Raw genomic sequence first — 26,433 nt, 5'->3', positions numbered from 1 at the left:
AAAATAGCTTCTATAATAACAACAAACATGAAAAACACAATGGAGTTGTGAAAAAAAATAAGATAAAATATGAGTCTAATGCAAATGATACTAGTTCTTTTCATAGTACTTTTATGATGTCTGTGAAGAAAAGTACTCTGTTAGAGTAGTGATGATCTCCATATTCTTTTTGATTGAACCCACTTATCAATTGAAAAACATGAACATAGAACTTTCATATAAATATATTTATGAATTATATATGTTTACCACCAGATTAAATTATAAAATGAACACAAAAACTGACATTTTAAAAGGGACATATATATATATATATATATATATATACATATATATATATGTATATATATATATATATACATATATATATATATACGAAAAATCTTAGAGAGCCCAAAGATTTTGTATGTGTAAAGAGAGACGAAAATGACTAGATCTATACTTTAGAAATATTTCATTGGTAGCTCTGTAGAGAATGGATTAGAAAGGATAATAAGAAAAAGTAAAGACTTAAGGTAGGAAGACCAATTAGAAGAGTACTCTAATAATCCAAGGAGAAGTGATAATGACATAACCTAAAGTGTTGGTTGTATAAGTAGGAAAAAAAAGACAGATACAAGAGATTTTGTGGAGAGAGAAATAATAAGATTTGGCAAAAGACTAGCATCCAGAATGTAGGATGGAGAGCGAGATGTTGGAGATGTTGGCGTTGAAAACCTGGATAAATGGAAGGTTGGAGGTGACTTCACAGAGAAGAAAGAAAGGTGCAGTAAAGAAGGAAGAGTACACAGAGGCAGGACAATGGCATAGTAACTTTGCTGGATAGCTGGACAGGATGTGAAGGTAGAGCATTATTTGGTATCTGGTGCCACCTAGCAGATACAGTGAGCTAAATGGGCTGATAAGTTACCTATCTCCTAGGTTGAGTTTTAAAGGTTAAGTGAATTTATTTTCCCAGATATTAAAGGCATGGATTCTGGAATTCTGAGACACAGACAAACAACTTTATTCACTTATTTAAAAAAAAAATAACATGTATCTATCTCAAGTGAATGATCTGAAAATATTTTTCTTTAAGTCAGCAAAGTATTCTGAATTCATTCTTAAGCCTATTAACCAATCAGTTCAGAATAACTACTAAATAATTCACTGTGAATCCATTTTTTTTGCAAAGTCAGTAATTTTAAAATGCTAATTTAATTCATAATATTAATCCTTCTGTCTTTGTTAGGGGATAAAATGCCTATGCACTATCTCATTAAGTCTTACAACTGCCTTGTAAGGTTAAGCTTCTATCTTCATTATTATCTCCTGTAGAGGGCCGAACTTTGGACAAATATACTTGAAAGAAGTATACTTGAAACAAGGTGTATACTTGAAACAAGGTGTTAACTCAATGGAATTGATGAGATATTGATTCTCTAGTTCACATATATCTAGTATAGTATAATGATATAATCACTCTAGATTGGCTTATATTCAGTATGCTGTAATGATGTAATTATAATAGGATATTTAAACTGGGGACAAAATCAGACTGGGGGAGACTGGTTGAGACTGGCAGACTGGCAGATTGCTGGAGGAGACTGGGTCAGACTATGATAGACACAGACTGTGTAAGAGACAATAAAGACTTTGGACTCTATTCTTGTCCATTCTCATGATGTCTATCCTGCTGAGACCAAGGTCCTTCTGAAGGATCTCCAGACAGCTAGCCCAGACATTAAAATCCCCATTTTACAAAGCAGATGACTGAGGATCAGAGATATAAAATAATTTGCCCATGAACACAAAACTAATTAAGGATTTGAGATGGGATTCAAACTCATATGTTTCTGACTCAGATCCAGCATTCTTTCTGCAGATATGATATCTTCAAGGGGCTATGGCAGAGACTCTCCCAAAACAAATTATACTTAATAACCACTACTAATGTCTGATGATTTATTTGGGGACAAATGATGCCCCCAAGAACACAGAAAATTTTACCAAGGATATATGGGCTTAGGCAAAAACTGAAGATTTTTCATAGAGACTTCATCACTACTGTTGCTTTAATGTAGGGGAGTCAGAAAGAAGATGATTTGGGAAATGAACAATAGGTAAAATAATAGCATCTGATAGGTTTTGTATTTCTATAGTATTGTTTAAAATTTAGAAATAATGAGTCTTGATCAGAGAAGGAATTCATATTAAAAATGCTGAAAAAGACTTACATTCCTGATGTCTTGTGAACACGATCCAAGGGGGCTTTAATTGAAAATTAAAGGAAAGGGCAGACTTTCCCACATAATCTATCTGTCAATCCTGGAATCATGGAGAGTAGAAAATAAGAATAGGAAAACATGGGGCCAATAATTCAGAGAAGAAATTACCAAGAAAAAGGAGCACTTCCTCAGCTATACAAATTTTTTTAAAAGTTTGGAAAATAAACGCAAGGCAAGAAGGAAAATTTGACTTGACTTAGATTTCTGAAACTTAGTGGTATGGAAGTCATGACTAGAACATGGCTTTGGATAAATATCATTTTTAAAAGTCAATAAATGTTTATTAAGCACATACTATATGTATGCACATTATACTAAATGGTAGATACACAAAGTCAAAAAGACTGTCCCTGTCCTCAAGGGATTTACAGTTTAATGGGGGAAGATAGCTGAAAAGTGGGGGATGGGGGTGTTCAGGAAGAGACCCAACATGGTAACAGGAAAAAAAGTTAGAGAAATGACAAAATCGTACAATCAAGTGAAAATAAGGTCTAGAAAGTAATGATAAGGTAGAATATCATGGCTGAAAGGCTCTTGCAGGGCTCTCTTGGTGTATATTGGTTAAGTCAAAGAAGTCCTAAAGCAGTGAAACTAGTTAAGAAATGAAAAAGAGAGAGACTATATAAAAGGAATGTGGAGCATATCACTGTATATGAACAAGGTATGTATATTCATGTGAATTGAAACCCTAGGAACCTAACAGAAAATACGGGGAAGCATATGGAGGATCAATAGAGGAAGAAAATGAAAAGAGAATATCATTTGGAGAAAAAGAACAAATTAGATGAGTTTGGGGAAGCAAGCCATTAACCTGGAATGGAAACAAGTTATTGTAGTAAAGGAAGATTATTAATTATCTGAATATCTTCTAGAGAATCTTTTTTCTCCAGTCTTCTACTCTATTCCTACTCCTTAGCATTAATCTAAATGATTTTAATGTTCTAAAGAAAGTATAATCTCACAGTCTCAAGTCCAAGGACCTTCACTTTCAAGCTTCTCTTTAAGCACCTCCCAGAAAGACCATGCACTTCATTTTCCTCTAAGATCTTAAACTAAGATCTTAAACTATAAAAGTTAACACCTTTCTACATCCATAATTCTAAATCATTACATCATCTCCCCAATACCTTAACTTTATAGCTTTTATTATAACTTCTAGTTTTTTGTCCCCTCCCTATTCACCTGCTCCAGCAAAGTCTAGTTTATCAAGTGGTTCCAGATTCAAACTGACAGTATAGCAATAGCCATTTCAACAATACTTTTGTTCACAACCCACAAACTAAGGGTTACAAACATTTTATTTTTGGACTAAAGAACATGTTCTTAATCTAGTGTTATCTCTTTCCATTTTTTTTTCCCTTTCTGTTTATCCTGTATAGAGCTTCTTTGTACATATTTATTTGTTATTGAGAGCATGGACTATCTCTTACCTTTTTTGAATTCTCATTGCTTAACAAAATGCCTGGTATATAGGAGATGCTTAATAAATGTTTAATGTTTGAATGATGCTAAATAGCATGATTTACTTAATTTACTCATTTGTTAGGTATTTGCTATGAGCTAAGGATGTGGAAAAAAAAGGAAGACCTCTTTTTACAAAGTTACCATTTCACTGGAGAGAACACACATATATTCAGTTATATTAATGTAAGGAAATTTGAGGTAGAAGAGAGTCTTAACGAGGAAGAGAATCAGGAAAATTATGTCATCTGATCTTCATTTTTAGGGAAATTCGAGATGTCTAGAATTTCTAATTAATCAATATCAAAGGTAAAGAGAAGGAGATCCATGGCCACAGGTATCAACAGATAATGTTAAGAAAAGACTATGAGACAAAAATTAAATATTACTCAAAAGTATCTGATCTAGTTTTGACTAAAAAAAACCCAGAAAACTTTTCTCATTGCTAGTAAGTCCCAAGTTTGCTTAGACCAACACCAAAAAAAAAAAAAAAAAAAAAAAAAAAAAAGAGGGAAATCAACAGGGGGAAAAATGGGAAAGGAGAGATATTGTGGAAATTATAAATAAAAAAGGAGGGGTCAGAATAAAGTATTAGGAATAACTAGAAGAGTAGACAAGAGATGTATGGAATGCTTGTAGCAAGAAACCAAGTAAAAATGGAGCCACTTGGATAATGAAGCACCTGAGACTAATTGCCAACTGGACCTGGGATTATGATAAATTACAAGTGCAGCACGTATGATCATGCAGCACTGGATCATGAGAATTGGAATCCCTTAGAAATAATGATATCAAGAAAAAGAAAAATTGACTTGGAATACAGGATATTTAAAGAACAGTGGACTTATGGTTACTTTTTCATGCAGTACAAGGAAAGAGCTGTATGTCTGATATGCCAGAACATAGTATCTGTGTTCAAAGAATATAGTTTGTGTTGACACTATGAAACTCAACATAAAGATAAATATGATTGTTTGGTTGGAGAAGAGAGAAAAGATAAAATATTAAAACTGAAAAATGCATCAACAACTCGGCAGAAGCAGCTAAATATTTCATCACTGCGAGCCAAGTTTTCAAGTTGCCAAGCTAATAGCACGTATTGGCAGACCATTCATGGAGGGAGAATTTGTTTAAAAATGCCTTCTTTCTGTTGCCAAAGAGATGTGTTCAGAGAAGGCCGATTTATTTAATACAGTGAGTCTTTCAGGACCTACAATTACATGGAGGATTGAAGAAATGGGAGACAATCTGCATCAGTATTTGTAAAACTCCACAAAACAAATTTCATATTTTTCTTGGCACTTGACAAAAGCAATGATGTTCATGATTCTGCATAACTTCTAATTTTTATTCATGGGACGAATGATTATTTTGAAGTCATAGAAGAACATGCTGCACTGCAAAGCATCAAAGGAACAACTACAGGAGAGGATATCTATGAAAAGGTTTGCCAAACTATGAATGGTTTGGAGCTGGTCTGGGCTAAACTAGCCAGTGTGACAACTGATGGTGCCCTTAGCATGGTGTGTTCTAAGAAAAGAGTAATTGCTCACATTAACCAAGAGATGGACAAACATAACCATTCTTATCCAATAGCCATACACTGCCTCATCCACCAACAAATGCTGTGTAGTAAATCAATTGTGGTATCTTGTGTTAACTTCATTAGAGCTAATGCAATAAATCACAGACAATTTCAGGAATTTCTGTCTGAGCTAAATGAAGAAGATTTGTTCAATAAATTTGGAAACAGTCTAGAAGCAGACAATGAAGACATACTAGGATAAAATGTTTATATTTATTCAGAGTTCTCAATAAGAAACCCTTAAAGATTTTTTGTAGGATAGTAGTGATCTGATGAGAATGCTAAACTAGAAAAATTATATAGCAGCCAGAGAGAAACAATTCAAATATCAAGGAGCCATAATCTGGATTATTAAGGCTCTAGTAGCTTCCAGTTTAAAGTATCAAAAGTCCTGGAATACAATATTTCTGAGAACAAAGGACATTGGGCTGCATCCAAGAATTGCTACCCAGCAAAATTAAGCATTATCTTTTGGGAAAAAAGATAGATATTCAATGAAATTTCCCTAATGGATATTGATGCAAAAATCAAATAAAATATTAACAAAGAGATTACAGAAAGTTATTATCAGGATGATATACCACAACTAAGTATGATTTATACCAGGAATGCAGGGCTGGTTTAATATTAGGAAAACTATTAATATAATTGACTACACCAATAACCAAACTAACAGAAGTCAGATGATTGTCTCAACAGATGCAGAAAAAAGCATTTGATAAAATCCAACACCCATTTTTATTAAAAATACCAGAGAACATAGGAATAAATAGTTTTCCTTAAAATGATGAATAGCATCTATCTAAAATCATCAGCAAGCATTATATGTAATGGGAATAAATTAGAACCATTCCCAAAAAGATCAGGGATGAAACAAGATTGTCCACTATCACCATTACTATTCAATATTGTTTTTAAAATGTTAGCTTTAGCAGTAAGAGAAGAAAAAGAAATAAAAAGAATTAGAGTAGGTAATGAGGAAACAAAATTATGGCTCTCTGTAGATGATATGATGATATACTTAGGGAATCAACTAAAAAACTACTAGAAACAATAACAACTTTAGCAAAGTTGCAGGATCAAAATAGATCCACATAAATCATCAGTATTTCTATATGTTATCAACAAAGTCCAACAGTAAGAGATAAAAAGAAAAACTCCATTTAAAATAATTAGTTGGAGAGTCTACCCACCAAGACAAAGTCAGGAATTATATGAACACAATTACAAAACACTTTCCACACAAAGTCAGATCTAAACAATTGAAGGGTAGACTGAGCTATTATAATAAAAACATCAATTCTAGCTAAATTAGTATACTTATCCAGTAGCATACTAAACTGCCAAGAAATTACTTTAAAGAACTAGAAAAAATAATAACAAAGTTCATCTGGTGGAACAAAAGATCAAGAATTTCAATGGAATTAATAATAAAAAAAGATGCAAATAAAGGTAGCTTAGCTATATCAGACCTAAAACTATATTACAAAACAGCAATCATGAAAACCATTTGGTAATGGCTAAAGAAATAGAATAGTTAATCAGTGGAACAGGTTAGTGTTAGGATTACAAGGATTCAGAGGAGCTAGCCCAGACCTTGATAGGTTAGGTTCACAAGACACAATAGTTAATGACTATAGTAATCTAGTGTTTGATAAACCCAAAGACCCCAGATTCTGGGATATGAACTCACTATTTGATAAAAATTACTGAAAAAAATCAGAACTACTGCCAATTTTGTTTTACTAAGGCAGAAACTAGGCATTAACTATCATCTGACACCCTATACCAAGATAAGATTTTAATGGGTTCATGATTAAGACATAAAGAGTGATACTATAAGCAAATTAGGAGAACAAAGGATAGTCTACCTCTCAGAGGAGAAGGAAGGAATTTATAGCCAAAGAACAACTAGCACATTACAAAATGCAAAATGGATAATTTTGATTAAATTAAATTTTAAAAATTTTGGACAAACAAAAATGAATGCAGACAGGATTAGAAGGGCACAGAAAACTGGATAAAAATCTTTATATCCAAGGTTCTGACAAAAGTCTAATTTCTAAAATACTTAGAGAATTGACTCAAATTTATAGAAATACAAGCTATTTTCCAATTAATAAATGGTCAAAGCATATGAATACACAATTTTCAGATGAAGAAATAAAAGCTATTTCTAGTCATTTAAAAATGCTCTAATTCATGATTGATCAAAGAAATGCAAATGAAGACAACTCTGAGATACCATTACATACCTCACAGATTGGCTAAGGATGACAGGAAAAGATAATGATAAATGTTGGTGGGGTTGTGGAAAAACTGGGACACTGATACATTGTTAATAAAATTGTTAACTCATCTAACCATCCTGGAATACAATTTGGAACTATTCCCAAAGAGTTATCAAACTGTGCATACCCTTTGATCCAGTCATGTCTCTACTGAACCTGTATCCCATAGAGATCATTTAAAAAAAAAAAAAAAAAAGGAGGATTCACATGTGCAAAAATGTTTCTGGCAGCCCTTTTTGAAGTGTCAAGGAACTGGAAACTGAGTGGATGCCCATTAGTTGGGGAATAACTGAATAAGTTATAGTATATGGATGTTATGGAATATTGTGGTTCTATAAGAAAGGATCAGTAGGATGATTTTAGAAAGACCTGGAGAGACTTACATGAACTGTAAAATCAAGAGAACATTATAGATGGCAATAACAAGATTATATAAATGATGAATTCTGATGGATGTGGTTCTTTTCAACAGCGGGGTGAATCAGGCCAGTTCCAATAGACTTGTGATGGAGAGAGTCATCTGCATCCAGAAAGAGGACTCTGGGAAATGAATGTGGATAACTACATAGTATTTTCACCTTTTGTTGCGTTTGCTTGTTTTCTGTTTTGTTTCTCATTTGTTTTTGGAAATATGTGTAGAAGCATTGTGCATTTTTAACATATATTGGATTACTTACAGTCTTACAGGGAGGAGGGAAGGAAAGGAGAAAAATTTGGAATACAAGATTTTGCAAGTTGAAATACTGCACATATTTTGAAAATAAAAAACTTAAAATATATAACAGAAAAAGGAAAGATATTTATTTTTTAAAGTATTTTAAAAAATAACTATAGGAAAATTTCTTTGTTCTTTGACTCAATTCTGATAAAAGACATTTACATATATTTCTACTCTACTGATTATTTCTCTGCACATTCTTTAATATACTTTAAACAATTTCATGGTAAATTTTCCATCAAAAATTTCATGTAAAAGTCTACTTATATTTTCTCCAATGATGACCTTAATATTTACATAAATCATTCTCCCAAAGATAGGCAAATATTGACAGTGTCACAACTGATCTTTTGGGAGGTATTCAAAATCTTGTGTTTATGATACAAATCTCACCAAAATCCTCTTAGAATTCAAAAATAGTAATAACTATCAAAATTTGGTAATATCAAACTTAATTAATGTTTTATTTATTGTTTCAATTTATTCTTTCCCTTCTTATTTTTTCACTACTTCTCTCCAATCCATTCAGTTGTTCCACCTTCATGGGAACTTAAAAATACACATTCTCAACTTCTCCCAAGTTCAACTTCATCTTGTAAAATCTATTTACCTACTAACTTCTTTCTTCTGTGAATCATGTGAAAGGGCATCAAACTTTTAGGCACCTTATAGATAGCTAGTCATATTGGTTTTATTTTCCTGCTAACATTGATATGAGGAGGAAAATTGATATAAATCTTGAACAATGGACTCTCCTTATTCATAATCATATAGCTGATTGATACTGAAGAGAACAATGATGTGAAAAATAGAAAAGGTTCAATAAATTTATTTGATTTTTCTTTCTTGTCATTCATTCATAAATCCAATATAAAACTGATAAAATAAAACTTTCTATCTTTGTTTTAAACTGTCAGAGGTATCCATCTCAGATATTATTATAACACCCACTCTCTTTTTTAATAAACCTAGGGACATGAATATAATAAAATAATTTTAAAATAATAAAATAAAAACAATTGTTTCTTGCTATCTCATTCTATATAGACTTCATTATTATTAGCTCCAAGAATCATTAAAATTTAACAAATATTGAGCATTTCTGTTTGTCTCTAGTCCAAAAGAAATAATACCAACTTCAATTATGTTCAGCTAAAAATAGCTTATGTTGGATGAGGAAGCATCACCATAGGAACTGAAAAGGAGATGTATAAGAAAAGAAAAGGAAAATAAAAGAAATAAAATCAAATATTTTAAAAGGAAAAAACTGATTGTGGAATGGCTAAAGATTCATCTGTACAAATAATATTTTCCAAAGTAAAACAATGCAAGAATTATTTAAATCAACTATCACTTCCTCATCTGTAAAATTTTGCTTCACAGAGATGAAGTGGAAACAATGATTTTTGGATTGCTGGTATTTCTTAGCTTACAAAAATTCTAAACTTGACAGCACATCTTTTAAAGTCATAAAAGATATTTAAGTAACATTAAATTGTCTCTTTGTCACCCTCAGATTATAAATCCACAGTACTATCTATTATTAGTCGCACCTTAATTTTAGGACTTTTCAAAACATATCCATTTAAACAATGAACTAATAATATTTAAGACCAAAGAGTTTGTTTCCTAAAAAAAAAAAAAAAAAAAAAAAAAAAAAAAAAAAAAAAAAAAAAAGGCACATCTGGTCCTCTCCCAATTCTACCTATAGTTAGTTACACTGCTTTCAATCCACAAATACATTAAAACCTAATTCTGATCCTATCAATTGAAACTGGAATTAACAAACTTAAGACATTTGTCCAAATAACTTTGATTCAAGTCCAAAATACTCTGGGAAATGTTAGAAGGGAAAATTAGAAGGTGCTTTCAAATAGCAGAGATGACAGGAAACAGACCCATTCCAGTCATGGGAGACGTTATGTACAGAGCAATAGAGATGGAATAGGACGTCATGAAGGAAGATATGTTACAAGAGAATGAATAGTTCGATTTGACCAGAAAATGAAATACATGAAGAAGATTTGTTCAATAAATTTGGAAACAGTCTAGAAGCAGACAATGAAGACATATTAGGATAAAATGTTTATATTTATTCAGAGTTCTCAATAAGAAACCCTTAAAGATTTTGTTTGTAGTATAGTAGTGATCTGATGAGAATGCTAAACTAGAAAAATTATATAGCTATATTTGAAAGATGAATGGGAGAAAGGCAAAAAAAACTAACAAGGAGGAAAAAACCGTTAGAAGGCTGCTAAAATTGTAATGGATAGAAGGAATGAAATCTAAGACTAGAATGAAATATGAAAAGACAAAAAAAAATTTGCAGGAAGAATTGATAGGACCTAATAATAGACTGGGTATATAAGACTAATTAAAAAGAATCAAAACTTGACTGTAAAATTAATATTAAAGATTGCTAATGCCATTGTCAAAAAACTGAGAAAAATAAAACTCAGGGGAAGTGTGAAAATTTGACAAATGACTGGATATGTAGATTAAAAGAAAGTGATGAGCTCACTGAGTTTATAAAGTTAGGAACCTGGAAGAATGATGGTACCTTCAACAGAAATTGGAAGGTTCAAAAATAAAACATGGGGAGGAGACAGAGACAAGATGGCGGAATGCACACAAATGTCTGGGTGACCTCCAAACTTTCCTAAAATTATCAGATTAAGCCTCTAAACTGGTTTTGGAGTGATAGAACCCACACATATTTGGAGTACAACAAATTTCCAGAAGAAGGTACTGTGGAAGAACTTCAGGAAAGTTGTGTCTCAATCAGGCAGGGGGAGAGGCTGCCACACCCAGACCACAATGGTCAAAGTGGGAATCTTCTGTGAGCCTCTTAAGCTACTACTCTGTCCTGGCTGCAAGCTGGTGATTAGCAGATTTGCTGCAAGACACCCAAAAGCACCCCCCCCAAAGGGGCAAATTGTGAGCCACTGAGCCCCAGAAGAATGCAGGATGTGGCCACACCTATTCAGTTCCAATAAGTCAGTCAGGAGAAAGGCCCCAGGGCAAACTAAAGTGCTGGCCCCTTTGTCTTAAGAGCATACCTCAACCTTTTTTTTTTTTAAATGAGCAAAAAAAGCAAAGTGAACTCTGATCATAGACAGCTTTTATGGAGAAAGAACAGACCTCATACCCTGAGAATCCTAAAGGTAAATCAACACCCCAAAGGGTGATATGAGTTGGTCTCCATTTCACAAGGCTCTCTTAGAAGTATTCAAAAAGGATAAAAAGGATATTAAAAGAGAATTAGAAGAAAAATAGGGAAAGGAAAAGACATCTTTGAAAGAAGGTATGGAAAAGAAAAACCAGAGATTAGCTGAAGAAAACTCCTTTAAAAAATAAAGTTGATGAAATGGAAAAAGCATATAACTGCTTACAAAATAGATATGAAAAAGAAACCAATTGATTGAAAAACAAAATCTGTGAAACATTAAAAAAAAAAATGAAACAAACACAACACTTCATATAAAAGTTCAATTGGCCAAATGCAAAAGGAAATAAAAAAGCTGAGTGACTGAAGAAAATAGTTCATTAAAAACTAGAATTGAGCAAATGGGAGTGAATGAATCAATGAAACTTCAAGAATCTGTCAAACAAAACAAAACAAAACAAACAAACAAAAAAAAGAAAGAAAGAAAGAAAGAAAGAAAGAAAGAAAGAAAGAAAGAAAGAAAGAAAGAAAGAAAGAAAGAAAGAAAGAAAGAAAGAAAAAAATAGGAGAAAATGTAAAATACTTCATTGGAAAAATCAACCAATCTGGAAAATATATCTAGGAGAGACAATCTTAAGAATTACTGGACTGAAAATCATGATGAAACAAGAAGGCCTAGACATCATCTTTATGGAAATCATCAAGAAAAACTGTCTGGATATCCTAGAACTAGAGGGTAAAATAGCCCATTGAAAGAATTCACTAATCATCTCCTAAAAGAGACCCCAAGATGAAAACTCCAAGGAACATCATAGCTAAGTTTCAGAATTATCAAATCAAGGAGAAAATATTGCAAACAGCCAGGAGGAAACAATTCAAATATCAAAGAGCCACAATCAGGAATACCCAGGACCTAACAGATTCCATTTTAAAAGATTGAAAGGCATAGAATTTGATATTCTAAAAGGCAAAGGAACTTGGATTGTGGCCTCAGTAAAACTGAGTATCATCTTTCAGTGAAAAAGATGGACTCAATAAAACAGATAAATTTCATCTATTTCTGATGAAAAAACCAGAGCTGGATAGAAAATTTGATCTTCAAATAAAGAACTTCAAGAGAAGCATACAAAGGTAAAAAAGGAAACAAAAAATAACTTTCTTTTAAAAGTTAAAAAGCTTATATCCCTATATGGGAAGATGCTATGTTTAAATCCTGAGATCTGTATCTCTGTTATGGGTATACTTAGAGGGTATAGGTATAATTTGATTTTTCTATGATGATTTAAAAAAGAAATTAGAGGAGAAACGGTGATTCTACTGGAAGAGGAGGAAAAAGGAGTTAAAATGAGGTAAATTACATATCATTAGGAGGCAAAAAAGACCTATTGCAACTGAGGGAAAGAGGGGAGGGGGATGAGCATTGTGTGTATCTTATTTTGATCAGATTTGACTCAGAGAGAATATAAGACACATTTAGCTTAACAAAAAAGCTTGTGTCACCTTAAAGGGAAGTAGAAGGGGAAGAGGAAAAAGAAGGGGGCAGGCTAATAGAAGGGAAAAGAGAAGTAGAAAGGGAAAGATATAAAAAAAGGGAGGGACTGCAAAAGAGGGATGTTTAAGGGAGAGAATGATCAGTGACAAAATACTGAGGAGGAGGGAAAGGGGGAAAAGGAAGTGAAAAATATAATAGGGGGTAAACAAGATATCAGGAAATACAGAGACAGTAATTTTACCTGTGAATGTGAATGGGATGAACTCCCTCATAAAATGGAAACAGATAGAATGTATTGAAATTTTTTCTTTTATTTTTATAGCTTTTTATTTACAAGATATATGCAGGGGTAATTTTACAGCACTGAAATTGCCAAGCCTTTTGTTCCAATTTTTCCCTTCTTTCCTCCCACCCATCTCCCCCAGATGGCAGGTTGACCAATACATGTTACATATGTTAAAGTATAAATTAAATACAATATCTGGATACATGTCCAAATAGTTATTTTACTGTACAAAAAGAATCGGACTTTGAAATACTGTACAATTAGCCTCTGAAGGAAATCAAAAGTGCAGGCGGACAAATGTATGTAGTTGTTCATAGTCATCTCCCAGAGTTCTTTCCCTGGGTATTATAACTGGTTCAGTTCATTACTGCTCTATTGGAATTGATTTGGTTTATCTCATTGTTGAAGATGGTCACATTCATCAGAATTGATCATCAAATAGTACTATTGTTGAAGTATATAATGATCTCCTGGTCCTGCTCATTTCACTCAGCCTCAGTTCATGCAAGTCTCTCCAGGCCTTTCTGAAATCATCCTGTTGGTCATTTCTTACCGAAAAATAATATTCCATAATATTCATTTACCACAATTTATTCAGCCATTCTCCAATTGATGGGCATCCGCTCAGTTTCCAGTTTCTGGCCATTACAAAGAGGGCTGCCACAAACACTTTTGCACATACAGGTCCCTTTCCCCTCTTTATTATTTCCTTGGGATATAAGCCCAGTAGTAACACTGCTGGATCAAAGGGTATGCACAGGTTGATAACTTTTTGAACATAGTTCCAAATCAGGAGAATGTATTAAAAGCCAGAATCCTACAATTTGTTGTTTACAAGAAACTCATTTAAAGTAGACTGATATGTTATGGGCCAGAACTTGAAACAAGGTACTAAGTGGAGACAATGGTTAAATCTAGTATAGCAATGATTTAATCCTACAACAAATAAAGGTTTCCTAGTGATAAAATGATTAGTTTGTACTCAGTGTGAGGCATATAAGCTAGGAGCCTCAGCCAGGATTCAGTCGGGAAGATTCAGAAGCCAGGGAAGGCAAGAGGGAGCTCAAGCTCTCCAAACCAAGGCCAGACTGAAAGGCGCTCCAGAAAGTTGCCCATCACCAGGAAGGAGTTAATAAAGGATCTGGACTATAAGAAAGCTAACTGGGCCACAGGAAAGGAGACAAGACTTGGAAAGAGACAATAAAGGATCTGAACTTTAACCCCTGGCTGCATTTGTGGTGATTACTGAACTGAAATGAAGGCTGCCTTCAGAGACCCCCAAGAAAACCTTAACAGAGAATATTACATTTTAGAGAGAATATTATACTGATACATTTAGAATAAAGGTAAAAGGCTGGAGCAGAATCGATTATGCTACAGCTGAGGTTAAGAAAAGCAGGAGTAGCAATCCTGATCTCAGAGCTAGCAAAAGCAAAACTAGATCTAATTAAAAGAGATAATGAAGAAAACTACATCCTACTTAAAGATACCATAGATAATGAAGTAATATCAATACTAAATGCATATGTACCAAGTAGTACACGTCCAATTCCTAGAGGATAAGTAAAGAGAGATGCAAGAAGAATCAGACAGCAAAACTATACTAATGAGGGATCTCAACCTTGCTTTCTTAGAAGTAGACAAATTGAACCACAAAATAAATTTTAAAAAAGAAGTTAAGGAGGTAAATAAAATCCTAGAAAAATTAGGGATGATAGACCTTTAGAGAAAATTGAATGAAGACAGAAAGGAATATACCTTTTTCTCAGCAATACATGGAACCTATACAAACTGGCCATGCATTAGGCCATAAAACCCTCAAAATCAAATGCAGAAAGGCAGAAATAGTAAATGCATTTTTCTCAGGATATGATGCAATAAAAATTATATGTAACAAAAGGCCAGGGGAAAAAAGAGACCAAAAATTAATTGGAATCTAAATAATTTAATCCTAAAGACTGAATGGGTGAAACAACAAATCATAGACACAATCAGTAATTTCATCCAAAAGAATGAAAACAATGGGACAACATACCAAATTTGTGGGATGCAGCCAAAGCAGTTATTAGAGGAAATTTTATATCTCTAGATGCTTATTTGCATAAAATAGAGAAAGAGAAGATCAATGAATTGGGCTTGCAACTAAAAAAAATTGGAAAAAGAACAAATTAAAAACTCCCAATTAAAAACCAAATTTGAAATTCTGAAAATAAAAGGAGAAATTAACAAAATTAAAAAAAAAACTATTGAATAAATAAAACTAAAAGTTGGTTTTATGAAAAAAATAGATACACTTTTAGTTAATTTGATTAGAAAAAGGAAAGAAGAAAAACTGTTAGTCTCAAAAATGAAAAGGGAGAACTTTCTACCAATAAAGAGGAAATTAGAGCAATAATTAAGAGTTAATTTGTCCAACGATATGTCATTAAATATGATAATCTAAGGGAAATGCAAGAATAATTACAAAAATAAAGATTGCCCAGATTAACAGAAGAGGAAATAAATCACTTAAATAGACTAATTTTTAGAAAAAGGAATAGAACAAGCTATTACTAAACTAAGAAAAAAATCTCCTAGGCCAGATGGATTTACATAGGAATTCTACCAAACATCTGAACAACAATTAATTCCAATACTATACACATTCTTTGTGAAAAAAAAGGGAAGCAATCCTACCAAATTCCTTTTATGAAACAGATATGGTGCTGATATCTAAACCAGGTAAAGTGAAAACAGAGATATAAAACTAGAAACCAATTTTCCTAATAAATATTGATGCAAAATTCTTAAAATAAAATATTAGCAAAGAGATTACAGAAAGTCATCTCTAGGATAATACATTATGACCAAGTAGGATTTATAGCAGGAATGCAAGGCTGGTTCAATATTAGGAAAACTAATAGCATAATTGACTGTATCAATAGCCAAACTATCAAAAATGATATGATTATCTCAATAGATGCATAAAAAGCATTTGATAAAATGCAACACCCATTCCTATTAAAAACACTAGAGGGTACAAGAATAAATGGACTTTTCCTTAAAATGATCAGCACCATCTATTTAAAACCATCAGCAAGCATTGCGTATAATAGGGACAAACTAGAACCATTCCCAACAAGATCAAGGGTGAAAACAAGGCTACCCACTATCACAATTACTATTCAATATTGTATTAGAAATGTTAGTTTTGAGGGGCAGCGAGGTGGCGCAGTGGGTAGAGCACCATCTCTGAAGTTCACAGGACCTGAGTTCAAATCTAGTCTCAGACATTAACATTTCCTGTGTGACCCTGACAAGTCACTTAACCCCAATTGCCTCAGCAAAAAAAGAAAAAAAAAAAAAAGAAATGTTAGTTTTGACAATAAGTGAAGAAAAAGAAGTTAAAGAAATTAGAGTAGGTCCTGAGGAAATAAAATTATCACTCTCTACAGATCATATAATGGTATACTTAGAGAACCCTAGAGAATCAACTAAAAAACTACTAAAAATAACTTACAACTTTAACAAAGTTATAGGATACAAAATAAATCCACATAGATCATCAGCATTTATATATATGTTACCAACAAAGTCCAGCAGCAAGAGATACAAAGAAAAATTCCATTTATAGTAACTGTAAATAATATAAAACATTTGGGAGTCTACCTGTCAAGGCAAAGTCAGTAACTATATGAACACAATTATACAACACTTTCCCCACAAATGAAGTCAGATCTAATCTCTTGCAATAATATCAAATGCTCATGGGTAGGCTCAGCTAATATAATGAAAATGACAATACTACCTAAATTAATCTACTTATTCAGTGTCATACCAAACTCCCCAGAAATTATTTTACAGATCTAGAAAAAAATAACAACAAAGTTCACCTAGAAGAATAAAAGGTCAAGGATTTCATAGGAATTAATGAAAAAATGCAAATGAAGGTGGATTAGCTTTGCCTGATCTAAAACTATATTACAAAGTAGTGGTCATCAAACCATTTGGTACTGGCTAAGAAATATTGTAGTTGATCAGTGAAACAGCTTAGGTTCATAAGACAAAATGGTCAATGAGTATCTCAATCTAGTGCTTGACAAACACAAAAACACAGCTTTTGAGATAAAAACTATTTGACAAAAAACTTCTGGGAAAATTGGAAACTCGTATAGCAGAAACCAGGCATAGACCCACACCTAACACCCTATACTAAGATAAAATCAAAATGGGTTCATGGTTTAGACATAAAGAATGATATTATGAGCAAATTAGAAGAATAAACTTATAATTTAACTCTCAGATCTGTGGAGGAAGGAATTTGTGGCCCACAAAGAACTAGAAATCATTACTGAACAAAAAATGGATAATTTTAATATTAAATTAAAAGGTTTTTATACAAACTAATGGAGACAAGATTAAAAGGGAAGCAATAAACCAGGAAAACATTTTTACATTCTTAGGTTCTGATAAAGACCTCATTTCTAAAATTATAGAGAATTGACTCAAATTTATAAGAATTCAAGCCATTCTCCAAATGATAAATGCTCAAAGGATATGAACAATTTTCAGATGAAGAAATTAAAACCATTTCTAGTCATATGAAAAGATACTCTAAATCATTATTGATCATAGAAATACAAATTAAGACAACTCAGGTATCACTACATACCTCTCCAATTGGCTAAGATGACAGGAAAAGATAATGCTGAATGTTGGAGGGGATGTGGGAAAACTGGGACACTAACAGATTGTTGGTGGAGTTGTAAAGTGATCCAACCATTTTGGAGAGCAATTTGGAACTGTGCCCAAATGGCTATTAAACTGTGCATGCCCTTTGGTCCAGCCATCTTAAAGGAGAGAAAGGGACCCACATGTGCAAAAATGTGTGTGGCAGCCCTTTTGTAGTGGCAAGAACCTGGAAAATGAGTGGATGTTCATCAGTTGGTGAATGGCTGAATAAGTTGTGGCATATGCATGTTATGGAATATTATTGTTCTATAAGAAACGATTAGCAGAATAATTTCAGAAAGAAAGTCTTTCTTGGAAAGACTTACACGAATTGATACTAAGTGAAATGAGCAGAACTAGGACATCATTGTATATGGCAACAACTATGTGGATCACAAAATAGCATTTTCACTTTTTGTTGTTTGCTTGCATTGTATTTTCTCCTTTTTTTTTTTTTCTTTTTGGTTTGATTTTCCTTGAACAGCAAGATAATGTATAAATATAAATGCATATATTGAATTTACCATATATTTTTACCATGTTTAACATATATTGGACTACTTTCTATCTAGGGGAAGGGGGACCAGAAGGAGAGAGGAAAACTGGAACACAAGGTTTTACAAGGGTTAATGTTAAAAAGTTATCCATGTATGTCTTTTGAAAATTAAAAAGCTTTAAAAAAAAAATAAAGAATATTTTTAAAAGGGGGTAAGTTTAGACAGGAAGAAAAAGACTTCCAATATTAGACAAGCTGAGTTTGAGATATTCCCAGAATATCTAGTTTAAAATGGCTGAAAGGCAATTGATGATACAAGATCAAAACTCAAGGGCTAGATACATAGATTTGGGAATCACTGGCATAGAGCTAATAATTTAATCTTTAGACCCTCATGATGTCACTGAGAGAGACTTCAGAAAGATAAGTTTTCCTCCCCTCCAAAAATCCTGCCCTTATACTAAAGGTTTCAGCATCCAATGTTGATATTCCCTCAACCTCCCACTTGAAATTCTATGACCATCTTCACTCTACCTCAGCCACACACAGAGGTGGCAACACAATGGATCTTTAGTAAATAGGCATTGTTAACTATAAGAATATTAAGAACAATCAAAAATAACAGTACACAGTCACCAAGTGGTATTTTTGCTGGATGAGAGTAAGGTACGTTGATCATTCCTATTAGCTGGAAGGGAGAGGTGATGCAGCTAGAACCCACTGCACAGAGAGTCTCAAGTAGGAAAATTCTGGTCTATTGCTGCTGATGTTCTTGTAGAGTGACTTGGGGAGAGGTAGGGCAGGGGTACTGGGTCAGCATGGCTGATCGAACTCTGTCCTTTGTTTGGTAGAAGGTACTGTATTAGGCCTGGGTATTGAGACTGCCTGACTGGTTACTCTTTCCTCCTCAAGAAAAGTACTGATATTTATACCAAAATGTTATAGCATGAATAATATAGGGTGAAGAGTTTTAGAAAATTAAGTGGTTTTAATATCATAAATAATTTTTTACAAAATATTAAAAATAAAATTACAAAATAAATATTACAATTAGAAACAGGTAGGTGGGTGCTGTTGATAGAGAGCATTGGACTTCGTGTCAGAAGCACCTAAGTTCAAATCCAGCCTCAGACACCTGACATTTGCCAGTAAGCTGGGTGATCCTAGGTAAGTCATTTTATCACAAATGCCTCACCAAAATAAATAAATGAATGAATGAATGAATATTGCAATTATAGCTTACTAAGGAGAGACTGGAACTTAACAAAAGACTCAATTATTTATTAATCTAAATAAAATCCCCATTTTCTTCTTTAAATATTCCAATGCTGTATTTCTGATATTTGCTTTAGCTAAATTTGACTTTTAAAATCTCTAATTTTTCTACTATATCCATCAATGTACTATAAAATAGTACAGCAGTATAATAAATAACACGATAACCATATAATTAATTGCATATGCTAAACCACATATTACAGAGATCTACACAATAATGTGGAAGAAAATAGAGCGGGATTTATAACCTAATCTGGTCCTTTCTGCCACTTTAAAGGAATTAGATCTAAATCATCTTCTTGATACTCCTTTCCTGACTGCTGCCTTCTGCTTGTCCACAATTCCCACTTCACTTCTAATTTGCTCTCTTTGATTAATCTTGTTTGGCAAAACTATGGATATGTACAGCCTTCCAGAATGTGCTTCCCCAAATTTAGACCTGCATATACATATATGTCCTTACTGTTTATATTGCCTCCTCCACCTACTAAATCTACACAAATGAAACATTAACTCCTAGTTAAAAAATAACTCCCAGTGTCTGACTCATCTGAACAATGAAAACAAAAAGTTGCTATTACTCATTTAAAAAATAATTTTATGACAAAAGAACTAATTTCACACTTTTTAAAAAATAAAATTCAATAGAAAACAGCAAGAAAATTGGGCTGATATTCTGGAAATCAATTTGGAAGTACATTACAAAATTATATATACTCCTTGACCCTATATTATCACTATTGAATATTAGATCAATGAAAGAGAAGAACAACCCAAATGCATAAAAGCTTTTATAGCAGCTCTTTTTCTTGTGGCAAAGAACTAGAAACTAAGGTACTGCTTCTCAATTGGGAAATGTTTGAATAAAAGACAGTCTATGAATGCTAAGAAATGATTGAAGGAATAGTTTCAGAAAAACTTGAGACTTATATGATTTGACCCAAAGTGAAGAGAACAGAACCAGAAGAAAAAGAAGAATATATATTAAGAATAATGGAGAACACGTTATAGAGTCCAAATGCAAAAATATTCTATAAGATGAAAAAGTTCTTCATGTGCCTGGGCTTTCAGAGTACCTCACATTCATGGCATATCAAGGACTTACAAAATAAGCTCTAAAATAATTTGAAGAATTTAACCTAATTATGAATGCAAGGAAAAACTAAGAGTTGAACATTGGTTATCTAAATTATAATACAAGTTGAGTGGAAATGTGTAGAGTCCATTCATCTATATATATGGTACAAACATTACAGTAGATATATATATGGTACAAACATTACAGGTAGATAATCAACCAGGCAGAATGAAACAGAAGAATACTCTTAATTTGCCTCTGAATTGCCTATTCATTTTTGAATAGCCTCAAACGTCTCAAACAAATCATCTATTCATCACCAAGATTTTTTTGGTAATGTTGCACCTACTATAGAAGCAAAACAACACCCAAAAGACAATAAATAGAAAGGCTATGTTAGGCCTGAGCAGACTAAAAAGGGATGCAAAAAATGTGGAATAAATAACATCATCACAGAAATGTATGACCTAATAAACAAAACAATCAGCCTATCATGTGATCAAATTATGAACACTAATAATATATGAAACAGATTTGTTTCTCCCAGTCTTATATAATGCAAGCACTAGGGATATAAATACAAGTGAAAGAAGAGCTGGTTCCTGTTCTCAATGATCATCATCAGTTCTGATTGTAAGTCGACTGTTATCATTAAATAAGAGCTGATTTCTAAAATTAATTTTTCAAATTAGATGGCTATATTTTCAAATCTGTGAACCTCCCAAGAAGTATAAACCTGAATTTTGGTTACCATTAACTGATTTTAAGGTCTGTCCATTTTCAATTTCAGGGGCAAACTTTTAAAAAATGGCTATGCAATCTACTCATCATTTTTTCTGTGCTCACCTTTTTGTGAATCTTCAGCCTCATTAAGTTCTTTCTGTGCTTCTTCAATTTTGTCTAAAAAAAAATTACATGAGGATATATTTATCAATCCAATGTAGATAATAGATAAACATTGATAATTAAAAATAAATGCTATGTTTATATGCTCTAATTGTTAGGAAAATACATTTTTGTTAAATAATTGCAATTGATAAAATTTTTCATATTTTAGAATCATTTTTTAATCACTAAAGCACAGGAAACAATAGCAGAAAACTTTCTAGAATTTCTGAATATAAACAAGACAACAAATTGAGGGAACTCATAGACCACTACCAAAAACCTATATCCCCACATGAAAAAGTCTAAGATATACATAGCAGTTAAATTGAATAATTCTATTCAGAAACAACAAATTTTGCAAGTAATCAAGAGGAAAACCTTTGAATATGAAAGAAGAGCAAAGGAATAATAGGAAATCAGAGCTGGAATTGAATAATATAATTCAAAGGTAAATGGATCTATACTACAACTCCATATCAAACAACTTATGAAATAGGCATCAATGAAAAAAAGATAAATATTCAACAAAAGAAAACTAAATCAATGAAACAGAAGAAAGCAGATTACTTGACTTGGAAATACTCAATAAAAGCATAAGAAAGATAAATAAGTACAATTATCAAGAAAAGGCAAAATAGGGAAACCAATCACCTCATATTCACAGGTTATTTTTTTCATTTAAAAAAAAAAAGTCAGGGAGAATGATTGATCTATTCAAAATAATAACAATCAACCACCAAGGAATTAAAAGGATCTGAAGAATTTAAGTAATTTAAATTTAAATGGAACTAAAAGTCATTTAATAAGGATTTATCTATGAAGTCTTATGACCCATTTTGGATAACATCATCAATTTTTAATAGAAAGTAGTGTATGTATTATAATATTATCTTGCTTAAGAATCATAACTATTTGGAAAAAGATCAATAGACAAAAGTTATTAAAGTTATATCCTTTGTTCTGCCATTATTGCAATCTTTGATCTTGGAGAAGAGACAAAACAATTCACCTTTCCTAATTTATAAAATGCTAACTATGTAGGGAAACAATATGCAAAGGTTAAGAGAAAAACAAAGCATCTTAGTAAAAAGAAAAAAAGAAAGACAGCATTACAATCTCTACATTCTTTCATCAAATGAGAAATAAGCATGAAAGGTATACCTTTGTCAAATAGTATATTAAGAATGATTTTCAAAATATAATTTATTTAAATAAAATTTATAGTACTTTTCAGAAGCATGAAAAACAAGATTCTTTTTCTTGGAAATCATTTTGGTCCTAGTTCAACTAGGGGCAGGGGGGAGGGGAAAACTATTCCTTACATCTACCCAGTATGGCATGTCTCTTTTAATTTAGGAATTTGAGTTCTTGTGATAAATTTATGAGTATCTACTTTTTCCAATCAGTTCAATAATAAAAATAAAGAGATAGTCATTTTTCTCAATTATGTATTATATAAAACAGAGCCAGAAGTGAATAAACAAAAAGAGAAAAAAAAATAAAAATTACAAACAAAAAGATGAAGTTTTTTTGTTTCTGTGGATGTCACAGACTCTTAGGAAACACACTAGCACATAACTGCTCAGCATGGCATGCCCTCATAGAGAAGGTGCTGTGTTCTATGAGCAAAGCAGAATTGAATTTAGCCCACAGAAAATTTTGCACAGAGATGTGCAAAATTAGAGAAACTACCCCAAATGTTCATATGGACTATTTGTGTTCAACTTGTGGCATTTTGAGCTCATATTGGTCTTATCAGCCACAAACTGACACACTCAACTCTAACAAGTCTTGCCCAAATTTTCACCAATATATTGAAAGTGTTCCTCAGTTTTTATTTTTCATTGTTAAGAGTGTGAATAGAGCGCTTGATATCCAACTGTCAGTCACTTCCATCATCACATGACCAACTAGCTCATCTGTACTTCCTATCAAACACAGCCTTGAAAAGATCTTTTACTCTCGATCCTCAAAGATCCGAAATCTGTTCTAATCTACTTTATGCTTTTTCATTGTCCTCTGTGATATTTATTTTTATTTGTTCAGAAGTTATTATATTCCATGTTTAGCTACAAAAAGTAATACAAACAGAATAATAATAGTAAAAAGGAGGGGCCTTTCTTTTCATGAGAATTGTGGAAGGAATCTTGGAATACCCTGAAAGCAAACTAACCCTATTTTTCTCCTCCTGTTTAACTCCTGACCAACTGTCTGTTTATCTATACCATGTCTCAGACATATATATATTGATAGAAAAATTCTATAGCTTTTCTATCCAAATATATGTCATAACTTGGACATGATCAAGCTAAGTACTTGTAAATGAACAATGTCTTCTGAGAATTTCCATAATATCCTAGGGATTGTCAGCCACAATATCATTCATAAACATCATTCATAAAATCTAAATACTCAAAGGGAAATCACTCTTCAATTTGGACTAGCTGGATCTTTTTTTCTATCACAATAGGAATCATCTCTGATAGGTATTCAGTACCCTATTTTATGCCTTGTCAGATATTTGTTTGGTTTTTTTTTTAAATCAAACAATATTATATTTTCAATGGATCTTTAATTATTTTTTAATGTGTACATGAGAGATGTTTTGTTGAAAAAAACCAAGGCAGCAAAAAATTCTTAACAAAGCAATCCTTTTATCATAATCAACAATAAGGAGAAGGAGACAATATGGACATATATAAGAATATACAAATATCAAGACACAAATTATTTGCTAAATGGGATAAATAAAAAGAGTCATGGAACACTCCTACAATTCAAACTTGGAATAATGGTAATGAATGACTCAAAAGAAATAAAGACAGAAAGGTGAGAGACAGTGGAGACAATTTGTAGAACAGACTGTAGTTATCCTTCTGTTCATGGAAGGTCTTCTCAGTCATCTTGCATGAAATTCAACTTCACCAGAATAAGTTCAACAATGAATCTAGTTCTAAGTTTTCTCCTTTCTCTTTTAAATAAATCCTGAATGGGATAACTCAAAGGAGTATCCAAGATACTGGTTGTAGTTCTCCATCTTTTTGGAGCAAGTCACTCTTTCAATTCAACTGACAAAGTTTCTTTAAAAACTGGCTTAGTAAAAGAAGTTCAATTGTTCTGGACTAATCTGACACACAAAGCCTTGCTTTATTTGGTTCTAAGTCTTAATATTTGTTAGGACTAAACTACACCCTAGAGTACAGATTTCTGTTCATGAGCCAAATGGGGGGGAGGGGGGGGAACTGAGATCCTGAATAGTAAATTAGATAAAAGGACACTAGAGGAATAAGAAATTGGAAGCTTGTAAATAAACTATAGCAGGAATGGGGCTTTAGAAATCTTTGTCCTTCTCCCCCCCACCCTTCTACAGGCAAAAACTGAGAATAATGAATAGGAAAATTACTTGCCCAATATTACACATACTTAGCTACCAATAGAGTCAGAACTATAGAAATCACGTATTCTACTACCCAGCTAGAACATTGTCTGTTTTACCATAATGCCTCCCTGCATCTGTCAGAGGAAGAAATTTTTGTGATTTTCTAATTTTAAAAATGTAAAAAAAATTAATTTTTTAATTTAATCACTCAAAAAAAAGAGCAAAAGCTCATTAGACATGCTGAATGTATGATGCCTATGAAAATCTAGGTGAAGATATATAGCGGATAGTTGAAGATGTGCTACTTGAGGCTCAGGAGAATAATAAGGACTGAAAAATCATTTGTTAAGGAGATGAGAGTTGAATTCATGAGAAGTGATGAGATCAATGAGAAAGTACTTAAAAGAAAAAAAAAGAGCTCAGGTCTAAATCATGGAGTACACTCATGTATTACTACAAAACATGGATAATGATCTTGAAAAGGAGACTAAAAATATTGGGTCTGCTAAATAAGAAGAAAAAAAAAAAAGCCATGTCACATAAATTCAAGGAGAACCCATCTAGAAAGAAAATGTCAAATGCTATGAATGGTCAGAAAAGGCAATTACACTTAGCAATAAAAAAATCACAGATGAACTTGGAGAGAGCTGTTTCAGTCACTATATCTTTTAAGCTTTTGAAAGATATTTTTTAAAAAATAGATATAATGACAAATAATGATGACTATGATATGTATTAGTATTTAGTAGATAATAATAATAATTAGCATTTATATAGTTCTTTAAGATTTGCAAAGTACTTTTAAAATGTTACTACTTTTGGTCTTCCTAACAACCCTAAGTCCTGTTTTACATTTTACACAATGGAAAATTGAGGCAAAAAGAGATCAAGTGATTTAGCTAGGAGCACAGAACTACTGAATGAGGACAAAAGTGAATTCATATATTCTTGATCTTAGGTTCAGAGATGTATTTGTTAATTTAAAAAGCAAGAATTTATATAGGAATTACACAGACAAGTTTTCTGATTATATATATAAAATAGCTTAAGTATATCACTTAAAATTATGTTTACATTAAAATTTTCTTCACAAATTCACTTAATATAGAGATCATAAAACTAAACTTCAGCGAATTGCCGGACTTGAAAATTCTGAAATTATATTCTGAATTAATTAGATGTTTCGTTATACTTATTTTTGTAACAGAAAGAAACTAATGTTCTAATCTCTCAAGTAATAGAGTATAATAATACAAAGTTTGCATAGAGGAAAAATAATATCAAGACAAACAAATAACCTGAAATAAATGTTTTGTGATTTTATTTAGAAAGAAACAT

General features: G+C 32.3%; 1 protein-coding gene across 7 annotated transcripts in view; it reads right to left on the bottom strand.

Moving 5' to 3' along the window:
• HIVEP1 (HIVEP zinc finger 1) overlaps positions 1 to 26,433 on the bottom strand; it is a 176,329-nt gene that overhangs the window by 56,206 nt on the left and 93,690 nt on the right. For 6 of the 7 annotated variants that reach the window (XM_074271726.1, XM_074271762.1, XM_074271736.1 and 3 more), the window contains one exon: positions 21,675 to 21,728. The exons of the other annotated variant lie outside the window; for it this stretch is intronic. In XM_074271726.1, coding sequence (XP_074127827.1) covers positions 21,675 to 21,728 — 54 coding nt within the window. The remainder of the gene's footprint in view (positions 1 to 21,674; positions 21,729 to 26,433) is intronic. 7 annotated transcript variants of the gene reach the window in all.

This window comes from Sminthopsis crassicaudata, chromosome 1 (assembly GCF_048593235.1).
Source record: "Sminthopsis crassicaudata isolate SCR6 chromosome 1, ASM4859323v1, whole genome shotgun sequence".
NCBI lineage: Eukaryota > Metazoa > Chordata > Mammalia > Dasyuromorphia > Dasyuridae > Sminthopsis > Sminthopsis crassicaudata.
This window is presented reverse-complemented; position numbering and strand designations above follow the sequence as displayed.